General features: G+C 56.6%; 1 protein-coding gene across 3 annotated transcripts; it reads right to left on the reverse strand.

Annotated features, from left to right (window-relative positions):
- Positions 1–370: 370 nt before the first annotated feature.
- cdc42bpb (CDC42 binding protein kinase beta (DMPK-like)) lies at positions 371–16,815 on the reverse strand. 3 transcript variants are annotated; one of them, XM_076016481.1, is made up of 39 exons: positions 16,061–16,815; positions 14,285–14,376; positions 13,012–13,095; positions 12,840–12,935; positions 12,294–12,442; positions 11,827–11,920; positions 11,525–11,725; positions 11,035–11,283; positions 10,553–10,784; positions 10,348–10,455; positions 10,123–10,256; positions 9,698–9,940; positions 9,382–9,492; positions 9,030–9,274; positions 8,802–8,907; positions 8,593–8,717; positions 8,355–8,460; positions 8,187–8,249; positions 7,713–7,861; positions 7,442–7,539; positions 7,287–7,366; positions 6,925–6,969; positions 5,808–5,888; positions 5,659–5,730; positions 5,402–5,507; positions 5,167–5,303; positions 4,889–5,028; positions 4,626–4,707; positions 4,324–4,540; positions 4,151–4,213; positions 3,830–4,071; positions 3,103–3,457; positions 2,918–3,015; positions 2,748–2,832; positions 2,537–2,654; positions 2,274–2,391; positions 1,457–1,565; positions 1,287–1,348; positions 371–1,139 (listed from the first exon to the last, which is right to left on the reverse strand). In XM_076016481.1, the coding sequence occupies exons 1-39, from the start codon at positions 16,227–16,229 to the stop codon at positions 1,017–1,019; spliced, it is 5,187 nt and encodes a 1,728-aa protein (XP_075872596.1). In that variant the 5' UTR covers positions 16,230–16,815; the 3' UTR covers positions 371–1,016. The 3 variants fall into 3 exon arrangements, with proteins under 3 accessions (XP_075872596.1, XP_075872598.1, XP_075872597.1); XM_076016483.1 differs by lacking the exon at positions 8,187–8,249; XM_076016482.1 differs by lacking the exon at positions 6,925–6,969.
- Between the last annotated feature and the right edge of the window lie 3,294 nt (positions 16,816–20,109).

Below are 20,109 nucleotides of genomic sequence, written 5' to 3' on the forward strand. Positions count from 1 at the left end.
AGCAGGAAGTGGAAACTGGGCTGCTGGTTCTGAAGAGGCAGCGGCGGAGTCGCGTCCTTGTTGTGATCCAGGCCGCCCTGCTCCCTGATTGGCTCCACTGTCTCCTTGCTGTCGTCGGAGCGCTCTCATTGGTCGACGCCCCTCCCCCTGCCACCCCACCGCCGGGCCACGCCCACCTCATCTATCATTCACGACGCTGCCAGACAGACTGAAGGGGAGACGTGAATGATTGATGAGCTGCTGGTGACTGACCTGGAATCTGCCTGGAAACAGGAGAGACTCCGCCCACCGCGGTGATGTCACACGCTGTTAAACAAGCCCCGCCCCCTTTTGTTTGAACGCAAAACAGTAACAACACCAACAACAACACTTGTCATCAGATTCTTTAATTGACTTCCTGTTTGGCTGCTAACATGTTTCTCATTTTACAAAGATTCTCAAACTGGTGATCTGGAAGAAGACAAAGCAGTAGTGTTCAGCTGTGCCCCGCCCACTCCACTCGCTGCAGAGGAGGGGGGGGGGGGGGCGGGAGCAACAAGCGAGCTCATCACTGACACAAAATCAAAAAAAAAATATTTTTTCTCTCTCTTTCTCTCCTACAACAACATGATGTGCAACTTTTTAAGAAAACTTTTAAAATGAATCCATACAGTGTTTTTTTTTCTTTGTCAGAGTGACGCCTCCTGTCTAACACAAGCTCAGAGGGAGTTATTCAATACAGAGGAGGAAGTGACTGGGTCCCACGGCACCAATCTCAATTAGGGGTCAAAAGGTCAAACACACAGTAGCCATCAGCAAGGGCGGGGTTAAAAAAACAAACAAAAACAAAGTGGGGGCGGGGCTTGAGGGGATGGGGGGCGGGGCTTCCCAGCAGGTAAAATCCAACAAATATAAAAGCAGCAGGAAGCTCAGACTGACCCCATCACAATAAAAGCATCAAGTAAAACTGAAAGTCTCGGTCGGCCGCCTCCGATTGGCTCGGCCAGCGGGGGAGGAGGGGGGTAGGGGGCGAGGCCTCAGGGCTCCATGTCGAGGCCGTCCAGGGTCAGCTGACTGCGGTGGGGGGAGTTGGGGCTGGGGGGGCTGCTGGGGTTGGAGCTGTTGGAGGGGGTCGAGTGTTTGGTGGAGTCCGAGTCAGGCTGGGGGGGGGGGCGAGAGAGAGGATGTTGATATACCATAAATATATATACACATATACATATATTCATAGAGTGAGTGTGTGTGTGTGTGTGTGTGTGTGTGTGTGTGTGTGTGTGTGTGTGTGTGTGTGTGCGCGTACGCGCTACCTCTCGATCCAGGTCCTGGTCTGGATCGGCGCTGATGCGAGACGAAGCTCCACCCCCAAAATCTGGACGAACCACACGGCAGAGGACGATGTCAGTACACAGTGAGTCCTCACACACCTGCTTTGAGTGAGTGAGTGCGTGTGTGTGTGTGTGTGTGTGTGTGTCCATACCCGAGGCTGTGCGTGTGATGTGCGTCTTGCTCCTCTGTTGCCGGGAGATACTGGACAGTGGGCGGGGCTTCTCTTTGATCGGGTCATCCTGAGAGGAGTGCATCACACTCTGCACACACACACACACACACACACACACACACACACACAGAGTTAAAAGGCCGTCTTTGGCGCCACCTAGAGGTCTTTCAGTGATACCACACAGAAGCACGTTGAGGGACAGGAAGTGGCGTGAAGGGACAGGAAGTGCAGCAGAGAGGAGGTGCAGGAGCAGGAAGTGACACGGCGGCTTTGATGGAATCAACAGAGGGAAACATCTGGAGTCACCTGACCACTGCAGACCAGGAGGAGGAGGGGGGAGGGGGTGGGGGCGGGTGAGAGAGCAAGAGAGCGAGAGAGAGAAAGAGAGAGAGAGAGAGAGCCTACCCTTCCCAAAGAGGAGGTGGAGGGAGAGGAGGAGGAGGAGGAGGGCTGCAGGAGGCTCTGCTGGGAGGAGGAGCAAGAGGAGGCGTCTTTCTGCAAGAAGATGCCGGCCGACGCCGAGGTCATGTGATAGACGTGCTCAAAGTTGGAGGGGGGAGAGATGAGGGCGTGACGGGAGGAGGAGGAGGAGGGGGAGGGAGAGGGGGAGGGGGTGAAGGCTGTGACATCACCAACCTGGGAGGAGGAGGAGCAGGAGGAGGAGCAGGCGGAGGGGGAGCAGGAGGAGGAGAGAAGAGAGGAGGAGTCAGTGTGATGAGCAGTCACAGGGAGGAGGAGGAGGAGATCATGCAAGGGGAGGGGGGGCGTGGGGGGGTGAGAAGGTGGGAGGAGTTACCAGGGGGAGGTCCATGAGGACCTGCTTGCCGTCGCCTGGTCCCATGTGAGCCACGTGGTTGAAGTTGGTGGGGTTGGAGATCATCCTGGAGCGAAGCTCCGGGTCCCTCAGCATCTCCCTGACACACACACACACACACACACACACACACACACACACACACACACACACACACACACACACACAGGTTGCTGGCTGTCCCAGGGTGGGGGAGGGGGTGAGGGGGCGTGTCCCTGCCAGCGAGCTGCTCTCTGATTGGTCACCTCCTCTGCTGCAGTCGCTCCTCCTCAGGAACCTTGAAGAGGAACTTCCTCTTGCTGCGCGTTCGAACCATCAACTTCCTGCTGTGATCCGACGTGTCCGGGATGGTGAGGTCTCCCTCTGTGTGTGAGAACCAATCAGCTGTTAGCCTCCGAGGAGGAGGAGGAGGAGGAGGAGGTGGGGGCGGGGCCGGTGAGGTGGGCGGGGCCTGACCTGAGGAGGCGTTGCTGAAGTAGAGGAGTCGAGGAGGTTCGGAGCTCAGCAGGTTCAAGGTTCCCTCCAGGTTCAGGGGTCGGATCTGAGGGGTGAGACGGGTGAGACGGGTGAGACGGCTGAGCTCTGATTGGCCCGGCGAGGCGCCGTGCTGCGTCCTGATTGGCCACCTTGCGGAGGGAGATGGTCTGGATCCACTCTGCCGTGTGGATGTCGAAGACGTCCACGCCGTAGTCGCTGTAGACGCTGAGGTGGGAGGAGTTGGAGCCTGGAGACAGACGGGGAGAGACAGCGTGAGGCGGGTGGCTGCCGATTGGCCGGCTGATCTCGGGGGGGGGGGGGGGCGGGGACCTACTGCAGGCCAGCGGCGTGGCGGGCCACATCAGCTCCAGCGTGCGGGAGCGGCGGCCCTGGTTGTCCACGTAGACGCCCAGCTGGCTGAAGCACAGCAGCAGCTCGGCTCCGCCCACCTCCAGGGCGTGCAGGGCGTCCAGGGGCACCTGGGCCAGGAAGGCCAGCGACGGGTCGGCGGGGCTCACCAGGCTCACGGGCGACGACTCCCCCTGCAGGGCCAGCAGGGCGAAGCCCGACGGGTAGCCCACGCACAGCCGCTCCCGCACCATCCCCAACCACTGCACCACCCCTGGAGCCTGCACCTCCCACAGCTTCCTGTAGTGGGGCTTCGACCTGGTGATCTCGTAGCACTGCACCTGCAGGAGGAGCAGGAGGAGCAGGTTAAAGAGGGAGGAGACAAGGCGGGGGATTGCGAGGAGAGGAAAGAAGAGGGGGCGGGAACCAAGGGAGGAGGGGGTGGAGACAAGTTGAGGTGGGGGCGGGGCCAATGGGGAGGAGACATGAGAAGAAGGGGTTCGGTCGAGGGGGCGGCGTCAGGAGGAGGATGGGGCAGAGGCGAGGGGGCGGGGTCAGAAGGAGAGGCCAGGGGGAGGAAGGGTCAGTGTCAAGGAGAGGGGGCGGGGCCAATTGGAAAATGGGACCGGGGCAATATGAGGAGGGGCGGGGTCAAGACTCTGGGGGACCAAGCAACCAATCAGGTGGGACCTTGGCTCGGTTGGTGGGCTCACCTGGCGCTTGACGGCGGCCAGCAGGCAGGCGGGGCCTCCGGGCTTCAGCTGACCTGAGGTCAGCGCCTGGCAGCTCTTGGTCTCCGGCAGCTTGATGTCAATGGAGGCCTCGGCGCCCTCTAGCGCCCCCCACGAGTGCAGGTGGACTTGGCGGCTGCGGCCGCACAGCAGCGCCACCATCTTCTCCCGGGGGATCAGGTCGATCTGGTAGATCTTCTTATTGTCGGCCGCCCGCACGATCACTGGAGAGACAGAGGGGGGGGTCAGGTGGGGTCAGGTGGGGTCAGGTCAGGTGACCATCAGCCCGTCTGTCTGTCTCACCGTCTCTGGTCACCTCCACCACAAACAGGCCGTCCTCGGTTCCCAGGGCGATCCTCTCCCGATCTGCACAGCAGAAGAAGAAGAAGAAGAAGAAGAAGAAGAAGAAGAAGAAGAAGAAGAGTCAGGTTGGATGAAGCCTGGCTGAATGGCGGGAGCTCACTGGCGCCACCTACCAATGATGGCGGCCGACAGCGTGGTCTTGATGATGGGCAGCGAGGCGTCGTAGGCCTCGTGCAGGACGTGCACGGGCCGGTTCCTCAGCAGGTTCTTGCTCAGGAGGCTCTGCAGGCTCTCCAGGATCCTCACCCAGCGCTTCTTCTCCACCTCGCTCTCCGCCAGCACCAGCAGGGACACGGCCGACAGCTGCGAGATCAGCTGAGAAGACGTCACCTGGAGAGGGAGGAGCAGAGTGGAGGCGGTGAGGGGCTGGGCTGGAGGTCAGGGGTCAAATGAAGTGGTGGAAGGGTCCTCTTACCCTGAAGATACAGGGGATGTCCTTCCTGGTGGCGTGGATCACGTCCGACGCCAAGACGGAGCTGACAGAGAAATCTTCGTCTCTGGAAGCAAACACAGGCAGGTCAGTGGGCACACAGGTTCCACAAGGTTCCACAAGGTTCTGGAAGAGCTTCAGAGGAGCTGCAGAAGGTTCTGGAAGAGCTTAAGACCTTCAAGAAGCCTTGTGAGGAGCCTGACCCTCTGACCCCGACCTGATCCGAGGCTCCTCGGGGAGCAGCTCACCTGAGGTCCAGCACCAGACTGGCCACCACCCCCGGCTGGGTGGACTTCCCCTCGGGGACGTCGTACATGAAGAGCTTGCAGTCCGAGACCACAGCGAAGGCCCGCTGCCAGCCCTTCTTCACACCGCTGGGCTTTGGGATCTGGCGAGGAACATGTGAGGGAACATGTGAGGGAACATGTGAGGGAACATGTGAGGAACCAGCAAGGAACCAGCAAGGAACCAGCAAGGAACCGGTGTCAGTGAGGGAACGGTGCTCCTCCGCCACCACCACACTCACCCTGACGTAGCCCTTGTAGGCGGTGCCGATGCCTCGCTGCACGTCGATGCCCTGCGGCCTCTTGGCCTGCTCCGCTGGGATTGGACAGACCAGAGGGGCGTGGTCTTTGCAGGAGACGTGGCAGATGAAGGAGCAGACTGTGGAGGAAGACGACATCATGATCATCAGCATCGTCATCTCAGGTGTGTGTGTGTGTGTGTGTGTGTGTGTGTGTGGTGGTGGTGGGCGGGGCTACCTTCGCAGGCGAAGCCCTGGCGGCTGAGGCCCACCATGAGGGAGGAGCAGTGGGTGCACTGGGTGGGGCTGGAGAAGCTCTTGATGCTCAGCTGGTGAGGTTTGGGCTGAACACACACACACACACACACACACACACACGGCGGTCAGTTAGTGGTGACCACACACACACACACACACACACACACACACACACACACACACACACACACACACACGCACACACACGCGGTGGTGACATCATCAGGGGACGCTCACCTTTGGCGTGGTCAGCGCTGAGCTGTGGGCGGTGGGGGAGGGGCTTGTGGGGAGCGAGGCAGGCTTCACTTCCTGTGCAGAGAGGAGAGACAGTCAGAAGAAGATTCTCCAGGGGGTGGAGTTAGTTGGCGCTGGCGGTGGAGTCGGACCTCGTGCTCGGAGGAGGCGGCGGCCGATGGCGAGGGGGGCGTGGTCCCAGACTTCTGGGGGGCGGAGTCCATGTCGGCGGGCTGCGGTCGAGGGAGAGAGAGAGCGACGGACAGGTGAGAGAGAGACAGGACGGCGCTGCTCTGAGGTCAGGGAGGGAAGTGATGATGTCATCCTTCACAGACACGGACGATGGCTGTGATTGGCCAGTCCAAAGCTCCTCCTCCTCCTACTGTTTAGACCCCGCCCTCCCACCGAGGACTTTTACAAATGACGTGAGAAATGTGGCGGCGTGCTGACGACGACTAGACAGACGCCACGATGGGCGGGGCCACCCGTCTCCACACAGGAAGTGGCTTGGGCTCCAGTCAGCCAATCGCATCATCTCTCATTCACTGCTTTCAAATGACCTCGGGCCACTTCCTGTTGTAGACGCCACCGCTGAGGACACACACACCCACTGATGGGGTCCGAGCCCAGCTCTCTGCTGCCCCCTGGAGGACGTTCTCCTCCGAAGGTTCACCTCTGTCTGATTGCACCACTGGAGCCCCTAGATGGCGCTAATCTCTGTTAAGGTTGGAGGACTTCCTGAATGGTGATGCGCTCAGGTGACCGAAGGCTTGGGAGGAGCGAGTTGTTGTGGGTGTAATGAGCGCAGACGGCCAGCAGGGGGCTCAGAACAAACACATGGCTGTTAGTGACAAACTGGTGCAGACAAACACGTTGTGTTGCGCCGAAGACGACAACAGCAGAGCCGATCATCAGGTCATGTGATCTGGAGATGAAGATGAAGAGCGTTGGAGCCACTGCAGGTCACATGGTCTCCTGACTGCTGCTAAACAGGGCTAGGCTAGGCTAGGCTAACTATTGTTAGAGCCCTTTAAGACGACCACTACTGCTGCTGTTTTTCATCATGTGACTGGTCACTGATCATGTGACTGGCGGCGCCTCGAAACGTGGTGTCGCCCGGCGGTGGGCGGAGCTTCGATCTGTTGCTACTGCAGCGCGTCTATGGCTACTGTTAGCGGCAGAGCTAGCTGCCCAGATGGATTGTGGGTAAGGACGAATGGCGGTCGGTACACAGAGGGATTGTGGGCCGGCTGGTCGGGTGCAACTTACTTCTTCCCAGAGAGCGAGCAGCGAGGAGGCGGAGCAAAGCGACGCCTCAAATGTGTGCGGAGAGAAACAAACGACAGCTTCAGACACTCACAGCGGAGTGACATCATCATCATCATCATCATCATCATCATCATCGACATCATCATGTGACCTGAACCGGCACTGTTCCAGGCTCACTGATGGAAACTGATGCTGTTACACAACAGCTGACTGGTTGATATCAACAAAGACTAGCACACAGTGTGTTAGGGAAACCAGGAGGGGTGAGTCAGACAGACAGACAGAAAGTCAGACAGACAGACAGACAGGCCAAGAGGAGAGGGGTGAGACAGGTGTGACGGGGTGAGTGACAGGTGACTCACTCTGAAGGTGAGGTCAGGAGCCAGAGGAGACGTGTTGAAATACTCAAAGATGGAGTCCTGGAAGTCTGGAAGGTTCATCCCTGCAGACAGACAGACAGGTGAGTGTGAGACAGGTGAGTCGGTGAGTCTCACCAGGCTCCTGGGGGGAGTCTCACCTTTATCAGAGCGGCTTCGACTCTCCTCCACCTCCTTCTTCATCCCCTCCATCTGCTCACCCATCTCCCTGCTCCTCTCCTCAGAGTCCCTCAGCTTACTGCACACACACACACACACACACACACACACACACACACACACACACACACACACACACACACACACACACACACACACACACACACACACACACAGGTGAGAAGGGGCGGGACTATGGGTCTGACTGACTATGGGTCTGACTGATCTCATCCTCCCAGGTTGACCTCTGACCTCTCCAGGCTGATGTTGGCTGCCTTGACCTTGCGCAGCTCCTCCTGGACCAGCTGCTTGGCTCTGATCTCTGCGTCCAGCGCCGACTGCAGCTCCAGGCGGGCCGACATGTCCAGCTTCTGGCTGCGACGCACCTTCCACAGGGGGTCCTGCAGGGGGCAACAGAGAGCCGGCCACGGCTGGTCAGTGGCTGAGCCCACGCACCTGGACCAGGCAGGGCGCCAGGTCCCCCACCCCCTCCGACCCCGGGAGCAGCCAGCCAATCAGAGAAGCCGATGACATCTGATGATGAACGAGGCCACGCCCCCTCCCAAAGCAGTTATGCGACTGTGCATCCGATTGACTTGAGATCAACGATCAGACGCCTTGAAATCAATTCAATTGTCTTGATGATTGACAGACGACATGCGAGCTGACAGCCATGCGGCGGGGGATCCTGATTGGCTGCAAACTGGGGGGGGCCGTCCCACTCACCCTCCTGTCCCCACCAATGAGAAGCCAGGGCTTCTTAGGAGGTGTGGCCACACCTGAGTCAGTCTGACGCAGCAGATTGGAAGAAACATGAAGACAGACGATATCGCAGCACTGTGTGTGTGTGTGTGTGTGTGTGTGTGTGTGTGTGTGTGTGTGTGTGTGTTTTACCAGGGGTCTGGTCCCCAGGCTGGAGCTGCGCAGGGTGTCCAGCTCCTCGGTCATCTTGGTGGCCAGGGCCTGAAGGTAGCCCCGGGCGTCCTTCTCATCGCTCACCCTGCACACACACACACACACACACACACACACACACACACACACACACACACACACACACACACACAGGAGTTGAAGTGAGACTGCCCCCTGCTGGAGGATGGAAGAGCCGGGCGTGGCAGGGGGAACTGACCACTGGATGATCTCAGCGATCTGCGCCTCCCAGTGGGCCACGCTCTCCTTCTTGGAGGACAGGTCCTGCAGCTCGTCCTCCAGCTGCCGGTTCTGGGCCGTCAGATTGTCCACGAAGGAGCAGAGCTGAGGGACAGGAGAGCGGGAGGACACTGAGCACGTGCGGCACCACCCCCCGAGGTCAAAGGTCAGAGGGTGGACGTGACCCACCTTGTCCGTCTCTGCCGTCAACTTGCGGTTCTCCTCCGTCAGCAGGATCTTCTCCCGCTCGTGCTTCTCCTTCAGAGCTGCGACGGCTTCGTCCATCTCCGTCTGCCTGCAGGGACCGCAAGACCTGGATCAGCTGAGGCCACCTGGACTCACCTGGCCCTCCGCCAGTCTGGGTCTCAGCTGGCCCTGGGTCCAGGACTCAGACCTGGCCCTGGGTCCAGGACTCACCTGTCCCTCTTGTCCTTGTCCAGCTTGTCCCGCAGCTGCAGCAGCTCCTTGTTGGCGGCCAGCTGTGAGCCCTCGGACTCCTGCAGCTCCTTGCGGAGGTTCTTGAGCTCCGAGGAGTGGGTGGAGTCCTTCCTCAGGAGCTCCTCCTCGTAGAACAGGACTTTCTTGTCCAGCTCCGCCTTCATGCGGGACAGCTCCTGGTGAGACTCGGCCCCTCCGGCGGCGGTGCCGCGACCCTGCAGGGACTGACAGCAGAACCACGTTCCTACACTTGGAACCACCACGGAGGAGATGCTGGATCATCACGGTGTGTGTGTGTGTGTGTGTGTGTGTGTGTGTGTGAGACAGAGACCTTGAGGCCCTCCAGCTCCACCTCCAGCTGCTTGGAGTAGACCTCGCTGTGCTCCCTCAGCTTCTTCTCCTTGGAGGCCTCGGCCTTGGAGTCGTCCAGCTGAGCCTCCAGCTGAGAACCAACACAACACAACTTTTATTGTGAAAGTCTGACACTCACTTCCTGTTTAAAGGGCGTCAATAACACACAGCGCCACAGCTCAACACCACAGCTCAACACCGTGTGCCAGGTCTGAATGCCTATACTGCCCCCTGGTGGTTAAGAGGAGAACTACATCTGAAATCATCAAGTCATACACAACACACGGAGCTCTCACCTCCTTGCGGTTCTTCTCGGTCTTGCGGATCTCCTGCCTCATGGCGTCCATCTTCTGCAGGAGGCCGTCCATCTCCTCCTCCTTGTCCCGCAGCTGACGGGACAGACGCTGCTTGGACGAGCGCAGGTCGGCCATCCGCTCCGACAGGTCCGAGAACTCCTGCAGCGCCAGCTTCCTCTGCGAGTGGGCCTCCTTCAGCTCCTTGGTCTGGCTCCTCAGGCGCTCCAAGGCCTCGCTGAGCTGCTGCTCACGCAGGAGGAGGAGAAGGAGAAGCAGGAGATGGAAGTGGAGGTGTAGGAGGAGGAGAGGAAGAGGAGAAGAAGAAGGGGCAGATGGAGGAGGAGGAGGAGGAGGAGGAGGAGAAGGTCAGAGGTCGTGGCTCAGCTCCAGGCCTCCTCATGGTTCTCCTGACGGAGCTTAGCTACCTTGTGGACGTCGTCCTTCTCCTGCCGCAGCGACTTGACCTGCTTCTCCAGCGTCCTCAGCTTGGAGGCGGAGCTCTCGTAGTCCTGACGGAGCGTCACCGCCTCCTCCAGCTGGTGCTCCAGCCTGTCAGAGTCTACCCCAGCACACACACACACACACAAACCTGTTGGTCCACCATCACCACCACCACAGTGACCCCCAGTGACCCCCGGGTGACCTCTGACCTGCCAGCTTCTTCTTCAGCCGCTCGATCTCCTCGTTGAGCTTCTTGATCTCCTTGTCCCGGCTCAGGGTTCCTCCTCGGCCCGGCGCCTGCAGCGCCTGGGTGGACTCTGCACAGCCAGGAGGTCAAAGGTCAGGACTAGCAGAGGGAAGAACAGCCTGGATCCTCCTCTTCCTCTTCCTCCTCCTCCTCCACCTCCACCTCACCTTGCAGCTTGCGGTTCAGCTCCTGCTTCTCCTGCTCCAGCCTCCGGATCCTCTTCTCAAAGAGCGCCACCTCCTGGCCGCCGGCTCCGCCCTCCTCCACCTGCAGGGGGCCTGGCACCGCCCGGCTCACGCTGCCGCCGTCGGCAAAGCAGCTGCCGGTGGTGAAGGTGAAGCCCACGAAGGGGAGGTGCTGCCCGGTGAAGCCAGTGTGGGAGGTGGGGGGGGTGATGTCCTGCAGGGGGCGACAGAGAGACATAGAGTCAGCGAGTCAGAGAGTCAGAGAGTCAGAGAGTTAGAGTGTCAGAGTGTCAGAGTCAGCGAGTCAGCGAGTCAGAGTCAGAGAGTCAAAGAGTCAGAGTCAGAGTAGGAGAGTCAGAGAGTGGCAGGTGGGAACGCTGGGAGCCTGAAGGCGCCCCCCCACCACCATCCCTTGCCCCCCTGCCCCCCTGCCCCCCTCCCTAACCCCCTAACCCCTCTCTCACCGGGTTCTTGAGGACGTCGTCGTCCACGTCGAAGTTGGAGGTGTCGGTGGGCGAGGACACGTCGGGGATGTAGGGGGCCTCGGCGCTGCGGATGTTGTCCCAGTCGATGCCGCTGAAGAAGGCGTGGCTCTTGAAGTCGGAGATGCCGTTGAGGCCCAGGCGGCGCTCCCGGGAGCAGAGCAGCCGCTGGATCAGGTCTTTGGCGTCCTCCGACACGTCACTCACGTGGGAGGGGAACTGGAAACGCTCCTGAGAGAGAGAGAGAGCGGAAAAAACACCACAGAAGAAGAAGCAGAAGAAGAAGTGAGCGACGGTAAAGAGGGCAGGACGGCTTCACTTTTAGAAAACAGGAAGTGGGACGAGAGCCTGGAGACGAGCAGACCTGGAAACACACACACACACACACACACACACACACACACACACACACACACACACACACACACACACACACACACACACACACACACACACACACACACACACACACCTCGTGGTTCATGATCTTGCCGTAGGTCTCCACCAGTGACTCGGCGTAGAAGGGCGTCTCCCCGTACAGCATCTCGTACATGCAGACCCCCAGGGACCACCAGTCGCACTCGGGTCCGTAGCGGCCCATCCCGTCCTCCATGGCCTGCAGGATCTCTGGGGAGATGTAGTCCGGCGTGCCCACCGCCACCGACGACTGCACCTGGAGCCACGGAGAGAGAGAGAGGACTGACCAGGAGCTCCGAGACCACCCGGACCACCACCAGGATCACCACCCGCACCACCAGGACAAGCCAGTCTTACCGTGCCGTCCTCCATCATCCGCAGGCAGGAGCCAAAGTCGGCCAGTCGGATGTGACCGTTGACGTCCAGCAGGACGTTGTCGGGCTTGATGTCTCTGCAGGACGAGAAGACAAAAGCACAGAAACCATAAAAGGGGTGGAGCTAACAGCTACTTCCTGGTCCCCTGGTAAGACCACGCCCACTATAGAGAGGAGGAGGAGGCTGAGCTGCTGAGTCACCACAAATGAATCGACTGAAGCAACACACACACACACACACACACACACACACACACACACACACACACACACACACACACACACACACACACACACACACACACGACAGGAAGGAAGGCTGGACAGGACATAACTACGTTTCCCAGAGGACACTGCAGCCAGAGAGGAAGGGGTTGCTTCCTGTGACCTCACTCACTCACTCACAGGGTCGAGCGCAGCCCCGGCGACGCCCACCAGTGTGACCAGTACCTGTGGATGTAGTTGTGCTGGTGGATGGAGTGGATGGCCAGCACCATCTCAGCCACGTAGAACTTGGACATGTCCTCCGGGAGGCGGTCCTCAAATTTACTGAGCAGGGTCAGCAGGTCGCCGCCCACATAGTAGTCCATCACCAGGTACTGCAGAGGAACAGGGGAGAAAGAACATGAGCACCGGTGGTGGCGCCCCCTGGTGCTGGGACTGACTAGGACGTTGTCGTCCTCCAGCAAGTCAGAGAGTCAGAGGATGAGAATCAGAGAGTCAGAGAGTCAAGAGGATCAAAGAGTCAGAGAATCAGAACCAGAGTCAGAGAATCAGACGATCAAAGAGCGTTGGAGAGCCAGAGAGTCGGAATCAAAGAGTCAGAGAGTGAAGACAATCAAAGAGACAGAGAATCAGAGTCAGAATCAGAATCAAAGAATCAAAGAATCAAGAGGCTCAAAGAGTGTAGGAGAATCAGAGAGTCAGAGAATCTGAATCAAAGAGTCAGAGAGCCAGAGAGCCAGAGAGCCAGCGCCCCCTGGTGGTGGTACTGACCAGGAAGTTTTCGTCCTGGAAGGCGTAGTGCAGCGTGGTGATCCACTGGCTGTCTCCTCGCACCAGGACGTCCCGCTCCTCCCGGAAACACGCCGTCTGCACGACAGCGTCACAGGCGGTCACAACTTCACCGTCGCACCTTGATGACATCATCAGCGCGGGACAGACTCACCTCGGCCCTCTTCAGCATCTCCCACTTGTTGAGGATCTTCATGGCGTAGACCTGCTCCGTGTGCTTCATCTTCACCACGGCAACCTGGAGGAGGGATCGGGAGGGGGTTTATGATGTCACAAAGGGCACCGACACCTCTCCTAGGTTAATGACCACCTCCCCGAGCCGGGTCTTGGCTCCTCCCCCTCGTTTTCTGCCTCACAAGCATGCAGAAGGTCCGACATAACGCTGCTTGTTTTGTTTTGCTTGTTTTTAGCAGGGGGCTGCAAACAGCGGGCTAAATGATGACGACGAACTAGCCTAGCGACTGGAAGGCCCGAACCGCCGTGGTCATGTGATCACAGCACATGTTTATCCTGAGGACCGGCTCAACCTTGTACAGTCTCACACACACCTCTGTGTGTGTGTGTGTGTGTGTGTGTGTGTTGGTAGCCCCAGGCAACAGGCAGGTGTGGCTGCGACACACCTTTCCTCTGGTATGAAGACAATGTGTGCGCACGCACACACACACACACTTTGTCCACCAGACCCCAGTGTGTGTGTGTGTGTGTGACACGATGTCAGAACAGTGAACAGCGCCATTAGCAGGCTGGACGTTGTGGGCGGGGCAGCAACAGCTATGTGAATCTCTCTCTCTCTCTCTCTCTCTCTCTCTCTCTCTCTCTCTCTCTCTCTCTCTCTCTCTCTCTCTCTCTCTCTCTCTCTCTCTCTCTCTCTCTCTCTCTCTCTCTCTCTCTCTCTCTCTCTCTCTCGACAGGAAGTGTTTCCACTTAAACGTGGCGGTGCATTTCCTGTTTACAGTGCGCTGCTTCCTGTCCTCTTCCTGTGTGCTTCCCACAGGAGGAGTCGACGACAACAGAAGCCTGCAGGCTGCAGAGGGAGACTGTCAGCCAATCAGCTGACAGGTCTCCTGTCAGCCAATCAGCTGACAGGTCTCCTGTCAATCATTAACAAGCCCCGCCCCCTAACCCTGGATTAAAGCAGCCTCTGTGTGCAGGCAGGCGACCGAAAAACTGCGATTGTGTTACCGCCGCAGCCTCCGGCAGTCGCACAAACACAGCTGGAAGCCGATTGGAGCTTCTCTGATAGTCTGGAAAAGGGGGGCGGAGCCTCGCGACACCAACTTCCTGGGCCAGCCGAGGACTTCCTCCCAGCGAGGAGTCCGAGTCACGGAAACACTGGCGTTTCCCTTACAGTGCCGACTACTTCCTGTTTGTTGTGCGCAGGGCGGGGCAGGGGAAGCGGTCGGCCGTAAACAGGAAGTGGCTCTTACCTCGCCAAAGGCTCCTCGTCCAATCACCTTCAGCATCTCAAAGTCGTCGCGGTGGAGCCGCATGTCCTTCACCGTGCTGGTGAACGGCTTGACTGAGGGAGACACAACAGACAGAGACCATCAGTCAGTCAGTCAATCAATCAGACAGTGCATCAATCAATCATCATCATCATCAGCAAGCAGCCGACCAATCACAGCCAATCAGGAACCAATCAGACACTGTCACACACACACACACACTGAGCTACTGCGAGATGATTGAGGGGCATTAGGACCCTGTAGAAAACCTGGCCCTTCATCCATCTTTTATTTATCTGCTCAGATTTTATCTGGGTCACACACACACACACACACACACACACACACACACACACACACACACACACACACACACACACACACACACACACACACACACACACACACACACACGTGGCAGTAGGTTGATTATAGGATGTGACGGTGGCTGACGAGCCGGGGGGCGGGGCTAAATTCTGCCAGGTGACAGCCAATCAGAGGCTGAGAGCCACCTGCAGCCGGTGGCGGCCGATGCTTCACCAGGTGGCCAGCAGGGGGCGACCAGTTCGTCAGGTAGGGGATGTGGGCGGGGCCACGACCGACCAGCCCCCGGCTTCGGATGACATCATCGGGACGCAACGGCGTTTTGGCTCCACAGTGACCTTTGACCTGCTACATCATTAACGCCAAGATGGCTAAATGATGAACCCAACTATTATCATGAAGTGTCACATGACCATTAGCATGATGCAGAGGTGTGAGAGATCAGAATGTGTGTGTGTGTGTGTGTGTGTGTGTGTGTGTCCTGCCAGGTCTCACCTGTGTTTACAGGTAAACACGGCACCTGTGCAGGTCGCCAGCCAGGCAGAGTGGAAAAGTTTCCACCAGGGACGACGGGACAGTGAGGGCCAGCGAGACCCAGTGAGACCAATTCTGGTTCCGGAACTGCAGAACTGGACCGCAGGACGATTATTTATAGAGACGTGGAAGTGGAACGCGGCTGAATGTAGGCCAGCGAGGGGCGGAGCCAACTCTCACCAGGAAATTAACCACAAACTGTCTGAATCCGAGGCAGGGGGCGCCAGACGAGATCAATACATCAGGGATCAATAGAGCGATGAGAGGGTTTCCACCGGCTGGAGCTCACCACCAGGAGACCAGGAGACCAGGAGAAGGCCCCCCTAGAACCTGCTGGTACCTTCCAGAGAGCACGTGGAGCAGACCCAGTCCTGACCTCACACACCCTGGTTGGTCACCAGATCCATCTCCACCCAACTGACTCCACATCACTGAGGGCCTTCACTGCAGGAGCCCAGCTGGTTGTCAAAACCTCCAAAACCTCCCAGGATGAACCTTCAATCTAAAACCTGGGACCTCTCGAACCTCACAAGACACAAATGTGACATGATCCTCCGGGACCTTCTGCTCCTCCCAGCAACCCCCTGAGATGTTCAGAACCTTCCAGATAGGTTCTGGGGGTATCAGCATGTGTAGCAGGGTCAGTAGTAAAAGAACGAGCAGCAGAACCAGAACCAGAAGCAGTAACCCCCCAAAAAACCTCCCAGGATGAACCTTCAATCTCAAACCTGGGACCTCTAGAACCTCACAGGACATGTGACATGATCTTCCAGGACCTTCTGCTCCTCCCAGCAACTCCCTGAGATGTTCTGGGGGCGCCACAGGGTGGTGTATGTTCTTGTATCACTAATACAAGAACCACGAGCAGAACCAGAACCAGTAGCAGCAGCAGCTTCTTACCCCAGTCCAGGAAGTCGTTGACGTGCTTCTCCCTCTTGAGCGGGGACTGGGAGCACTCGGCGGTGAAGCAGAGCAGCAGGTCCAGCAGCGCCTCCACGCTCAGACAGCCGGCCTCCTTCTGCTGCAGCAGCAGCTCCTCCAGCCGCTTCAGGCGGACCTGGGCCGACATGGTGACCCGCAGGAGTCCGGAGCCAAGCCCCCCGGTTCCGGACAGCAAAGCTCGCCGCACCGCCCGAGAGAAACCCTCCGCCCCGGCTGCGCTTCCTGCCGAGTCGTGCCCAGCTCAGCCCTGCTAGCCGCGGCTAGCTCGTTAGCTCCGGGAGAACATTCCCGACATTTTGAGCCGCCTGGGTGTCGCCGTGTCTCCGCCGCCGGCGCCGCGGTCGCTCCGTGTCCGTCGAGTGTGGCTCAGTCCGCGGGGCCAGCGGCCCTCCGCCGTCCGCAGCGGCTCCTAATCCCGCCGAACCGGGACTTTGCTTCTCGGGAAATCGGGACGTCGCTTCGGATGGGTCGTCGACTCGCTCAGCTCAGCTCAGCTTGGCCGCCGCCGCCGAAGCCGAAGCCGCAGCTCCATGTCCTCCCGGTCGGTGGTGTGTCAGCTCGGGTACTCGTCCCGGGGCTCCGGCACGGACTCGACCTCGACCGCAAGCACCGAGAGCACCGCGGGGCTGCGCAGCGGGGGATTAGCGAGGCTTTTTGGGCACTTTGGGCTGCCTGCCGGTGTGGCTGCTCGCTGGGAATATGGCTGAATCCAGATCGGATCACTCGGAGCGAGTTCGAGACTTTTCCATGCACTTCCGGTCGGCCACAGTTTCACAATAAAACAGCCAACCTGCCCCACTTTTCCGGCAGGGATTAGAACAGGAGTCACCAACCGTTTTATGAGAGCTACTTCATGTGTCCTGAGTCATATGAAGGGCTACCAGTTTGCTAGACTCTCCTGAAATAACAAACTCTCCGAGTTAGATATTATTATAAATGATACTCATCTATGTGAAGACAATTATCAAGTTAATGAGTTCTCAATAATTATCAGCAATGACTTAACAAGGTTGGATAAAACTGAATTTTAGACGCAGTTCAACAAGTTGTGCAACTTTTCAAACAGGCTACTATAATGTGGTCCTCGGGGGCACCACGTTGTTGACCCCTGGATCAGAACGTCCGTTTTAGAATCAACGAGATCAAAGTGGTACAAGAATCTAAAAAAAGCGTCATGTGATGAGTCAAAGTTTTTTGTAATTTTATAAATGATGCAACAACATTTACGGTATGTGACACCATAGATAGATAGATAGATAGATGGATGAACTTTATTGATACCAACTTAGAAAACTCACTCTGCTGTTGCAGCACAAAAAACAAACAAACAAAACTACACAACAGTCACTAGAAGTGACTTAAAATAGACCAAAAGATCAAGAGCGAGATGAGCAAAAGGCCGTCACTCAGTTGCGTAGAAAAAAAACAAAACTTTAGTGCAATATTTGCCGTTGAGTCCTTGGAGAAGTCCAGAACTCTCTCTGTGACACAGCGGGGAAGAGTTCCAGAGGGCAACGTCTCCTGGACGACACCTCTGGATTTTCCTTTCACATCAGCAGCTGGTTCATCATGATTAAACAGGATCATATTCATTGAAAGAGAGACAAATATGAGCTGTGCACAATCCGGTTACAAGAAATAGATCAGCAAACAACCAATCAACATCAATCAACATCAATTCACAAAGGAAGAACAGAACCGATGACTTTATTACTGATTATTGAGAAATAAATGTCTTGTTAGTTTTTTACAGTCATGCCCCATAACGTGTTAAAAACACGTCTGAAATGTTTCAGAATTCCACATGGATGTTTCTAAAGTTAGCGTTGTCTGACTGAGTTCACCAAATATTTACGCAGATTCGGAATCACACACAAACGTAAAAGTAACAATATTGAGAAATGACACTGTTGAAAAAAGAAGAAAAACTTGAAATTTCGCTTTCTTTTATTTTGAAGGGTCAAATCTCCCCACCGGAAACCAACGCTTGCTGTTTGGTGCGCGCGTGACTCACCTGTCCGTCGCTCCCTGAGGAACACAGACGCCCCGCCTTCCCACACCGGAAAGCCTGGAATCGTGACGTCATGCCGTGATTGACAGGAGCCGGGAGCGACTGGTACCGCCCTCAGTGACATCATCACAGAGCGTGTTTGTTTGTCAAAACGGCCTCGTCTCACCCAGAGCGAGTCCAGTGGAGCTGTGGCTCCACAGATAGACAGATAGATAGATAGATAGATAGACAGATAGACAGATAGAAAGATAGATATATGGATAGATAGATGGATAGATAGTTAGATAGATAGACGGATAGACAGATATATGGATAGATAGATGGATAGATAGTTAGATAGATAGACGGATAGACAGATATATGGATAGATAGATAGACAGAAGGATAGATAGATAAATAGAGAGATTGTAAATGATGAAATAAGTTTAAAAACGGCTATCAACACAATAAAGAGCACATTAATGCATAACAAATAAATATATTTCATAAACATTTGTATATATTTGAATTTTTCTTTCATCCACACAATCTGAAACAGCTGGAACAGAAATCTGACCTCCTTAACTTATGATGATAAAATATAGAGTTCAGCATTTCTAACAGTATTTAACTCAATCGAAAATAAAGAACTAAAAAAAAACACACCAAATAACTAAAGTTAAATAGAAACAAATAAAATTTAAACTTGATTAAAACTGTAAACAACGACAAAATAAACAACAAAAAAAAAAAAATCATATTTATTTAAAGAAAAACAGATTACATCATTAGAAAGACAACATAATCAGCCGGAGATAAACAGTGCCAGGCTCCCGGCCAGACGGACGTGACGTCACCACACGGGCTCACAAGCAGGAGATGCGACTCGCCTCCTTGTGGCTGACCGTGGTCAGCTCTCTGCTGACCCCCAGTGGCCGCCGTCAGAAGCTCCTGACACACTGATGGACTGCAGCAGCTGCTGCTGCTCTGGAAATCAGGGTTTGCGAGTCCTGAGTTCACACTGAGGGGGTCATGTGACGTGTCCTGAGAGCAGCCAGTGGGTGTTGAGTTGAGTGGACAGGAAGTGATGCAGTGGTGTCGGTGGCGTGGGCCCAGTCCTTCTGCTGCTGCTCCAGCTGGCAGGTGGAGATTTCTGCGCTAGGCTGATTAGCTGTAAGCAGATTAAAGGTGCAGGTCAACAGACGACACAACGCTCTTCTTCTTCTTCTTCTTCTTCTTCACCATCTTTTTCTTCGTCTGCTGCTGCTGCTCTCCGGCGTCGCAGAGCTGCGGGACGGCGGTGGAGGATGACAGGAGGCGACGAGGGGAGACGGAGCAGCAGCAGCAGCAGCAGCAGCAGCAGCTTCCAGGTGAGCTTGAGGTTCTTCTCCCGTGATGTTCTACTGCTCCAAAGGTGAGCGACGGCTCAGCAGTTGCTGGTTCTGCTGGTCCTGACGGTGGCTGTTGCGATGGCCCCGTGCTGGGCTGGAACCTTCTAGAACCCGACTGGACCTCAGCTGCAGAACTGTGCCCTCTTACTGGGAGATCATTTCAACCGGCTCTCTTCCGAGCCACCGGAAGGTCCATACGGTTCTGTTTCTCAGTGGTCCTGGTCCAAACTCATCAAGGTTTTTTTTTTTTCTATTTGTTTCTTAATCATTTATTTGTTTCACCTTTGACCTTTGTTCCTCCCCTGCAGCGGTCGGTCACTCCCTGGCTGTGTGTCAGAGCTGCTCCACCAAAAATACCTCGATAAGCTCCTTTGGAAGCCTCCGGAGGCCTGCTGGTTCCTCTGAAGAGGGACTCAACCTGACCCCTGACCTCTGACCTCTGATTCCCCCCACGGGACTCTCCATGCGGACCCCTGCAGACCACTAGATCCAGGAACCCGAGGAACCTCGTTATGAGGACTTTCTGAAAGATCTGCTCATGCCTGGGCGCTCCGCGGTGGTGGCAGGAGGTACTGCAGCTTGAGCCCACCGACTCAGATGGTCAGAGGCGAAGGTCGCGGGCGGTC

This window comes from Nelusetta ayraudi, unplaced genomic scaffold (assembly GCF_046127955.1).
Source record: "Nelusetta ayraudi isolate G7.1 ecotype Tasmania unplaced genomic scaffold, CSIRO-AGI_Nayr_v1 ptg000229l, whole genome shotgun sequence".
Taxonomy (NCBI): domain Eukaryota; kingdom Metazoa; phylum Chordata; class Actinopteri; order Tetraodontiformes; family Monacanthidae; genus Nelusetta; species Nelusetta ayraudi.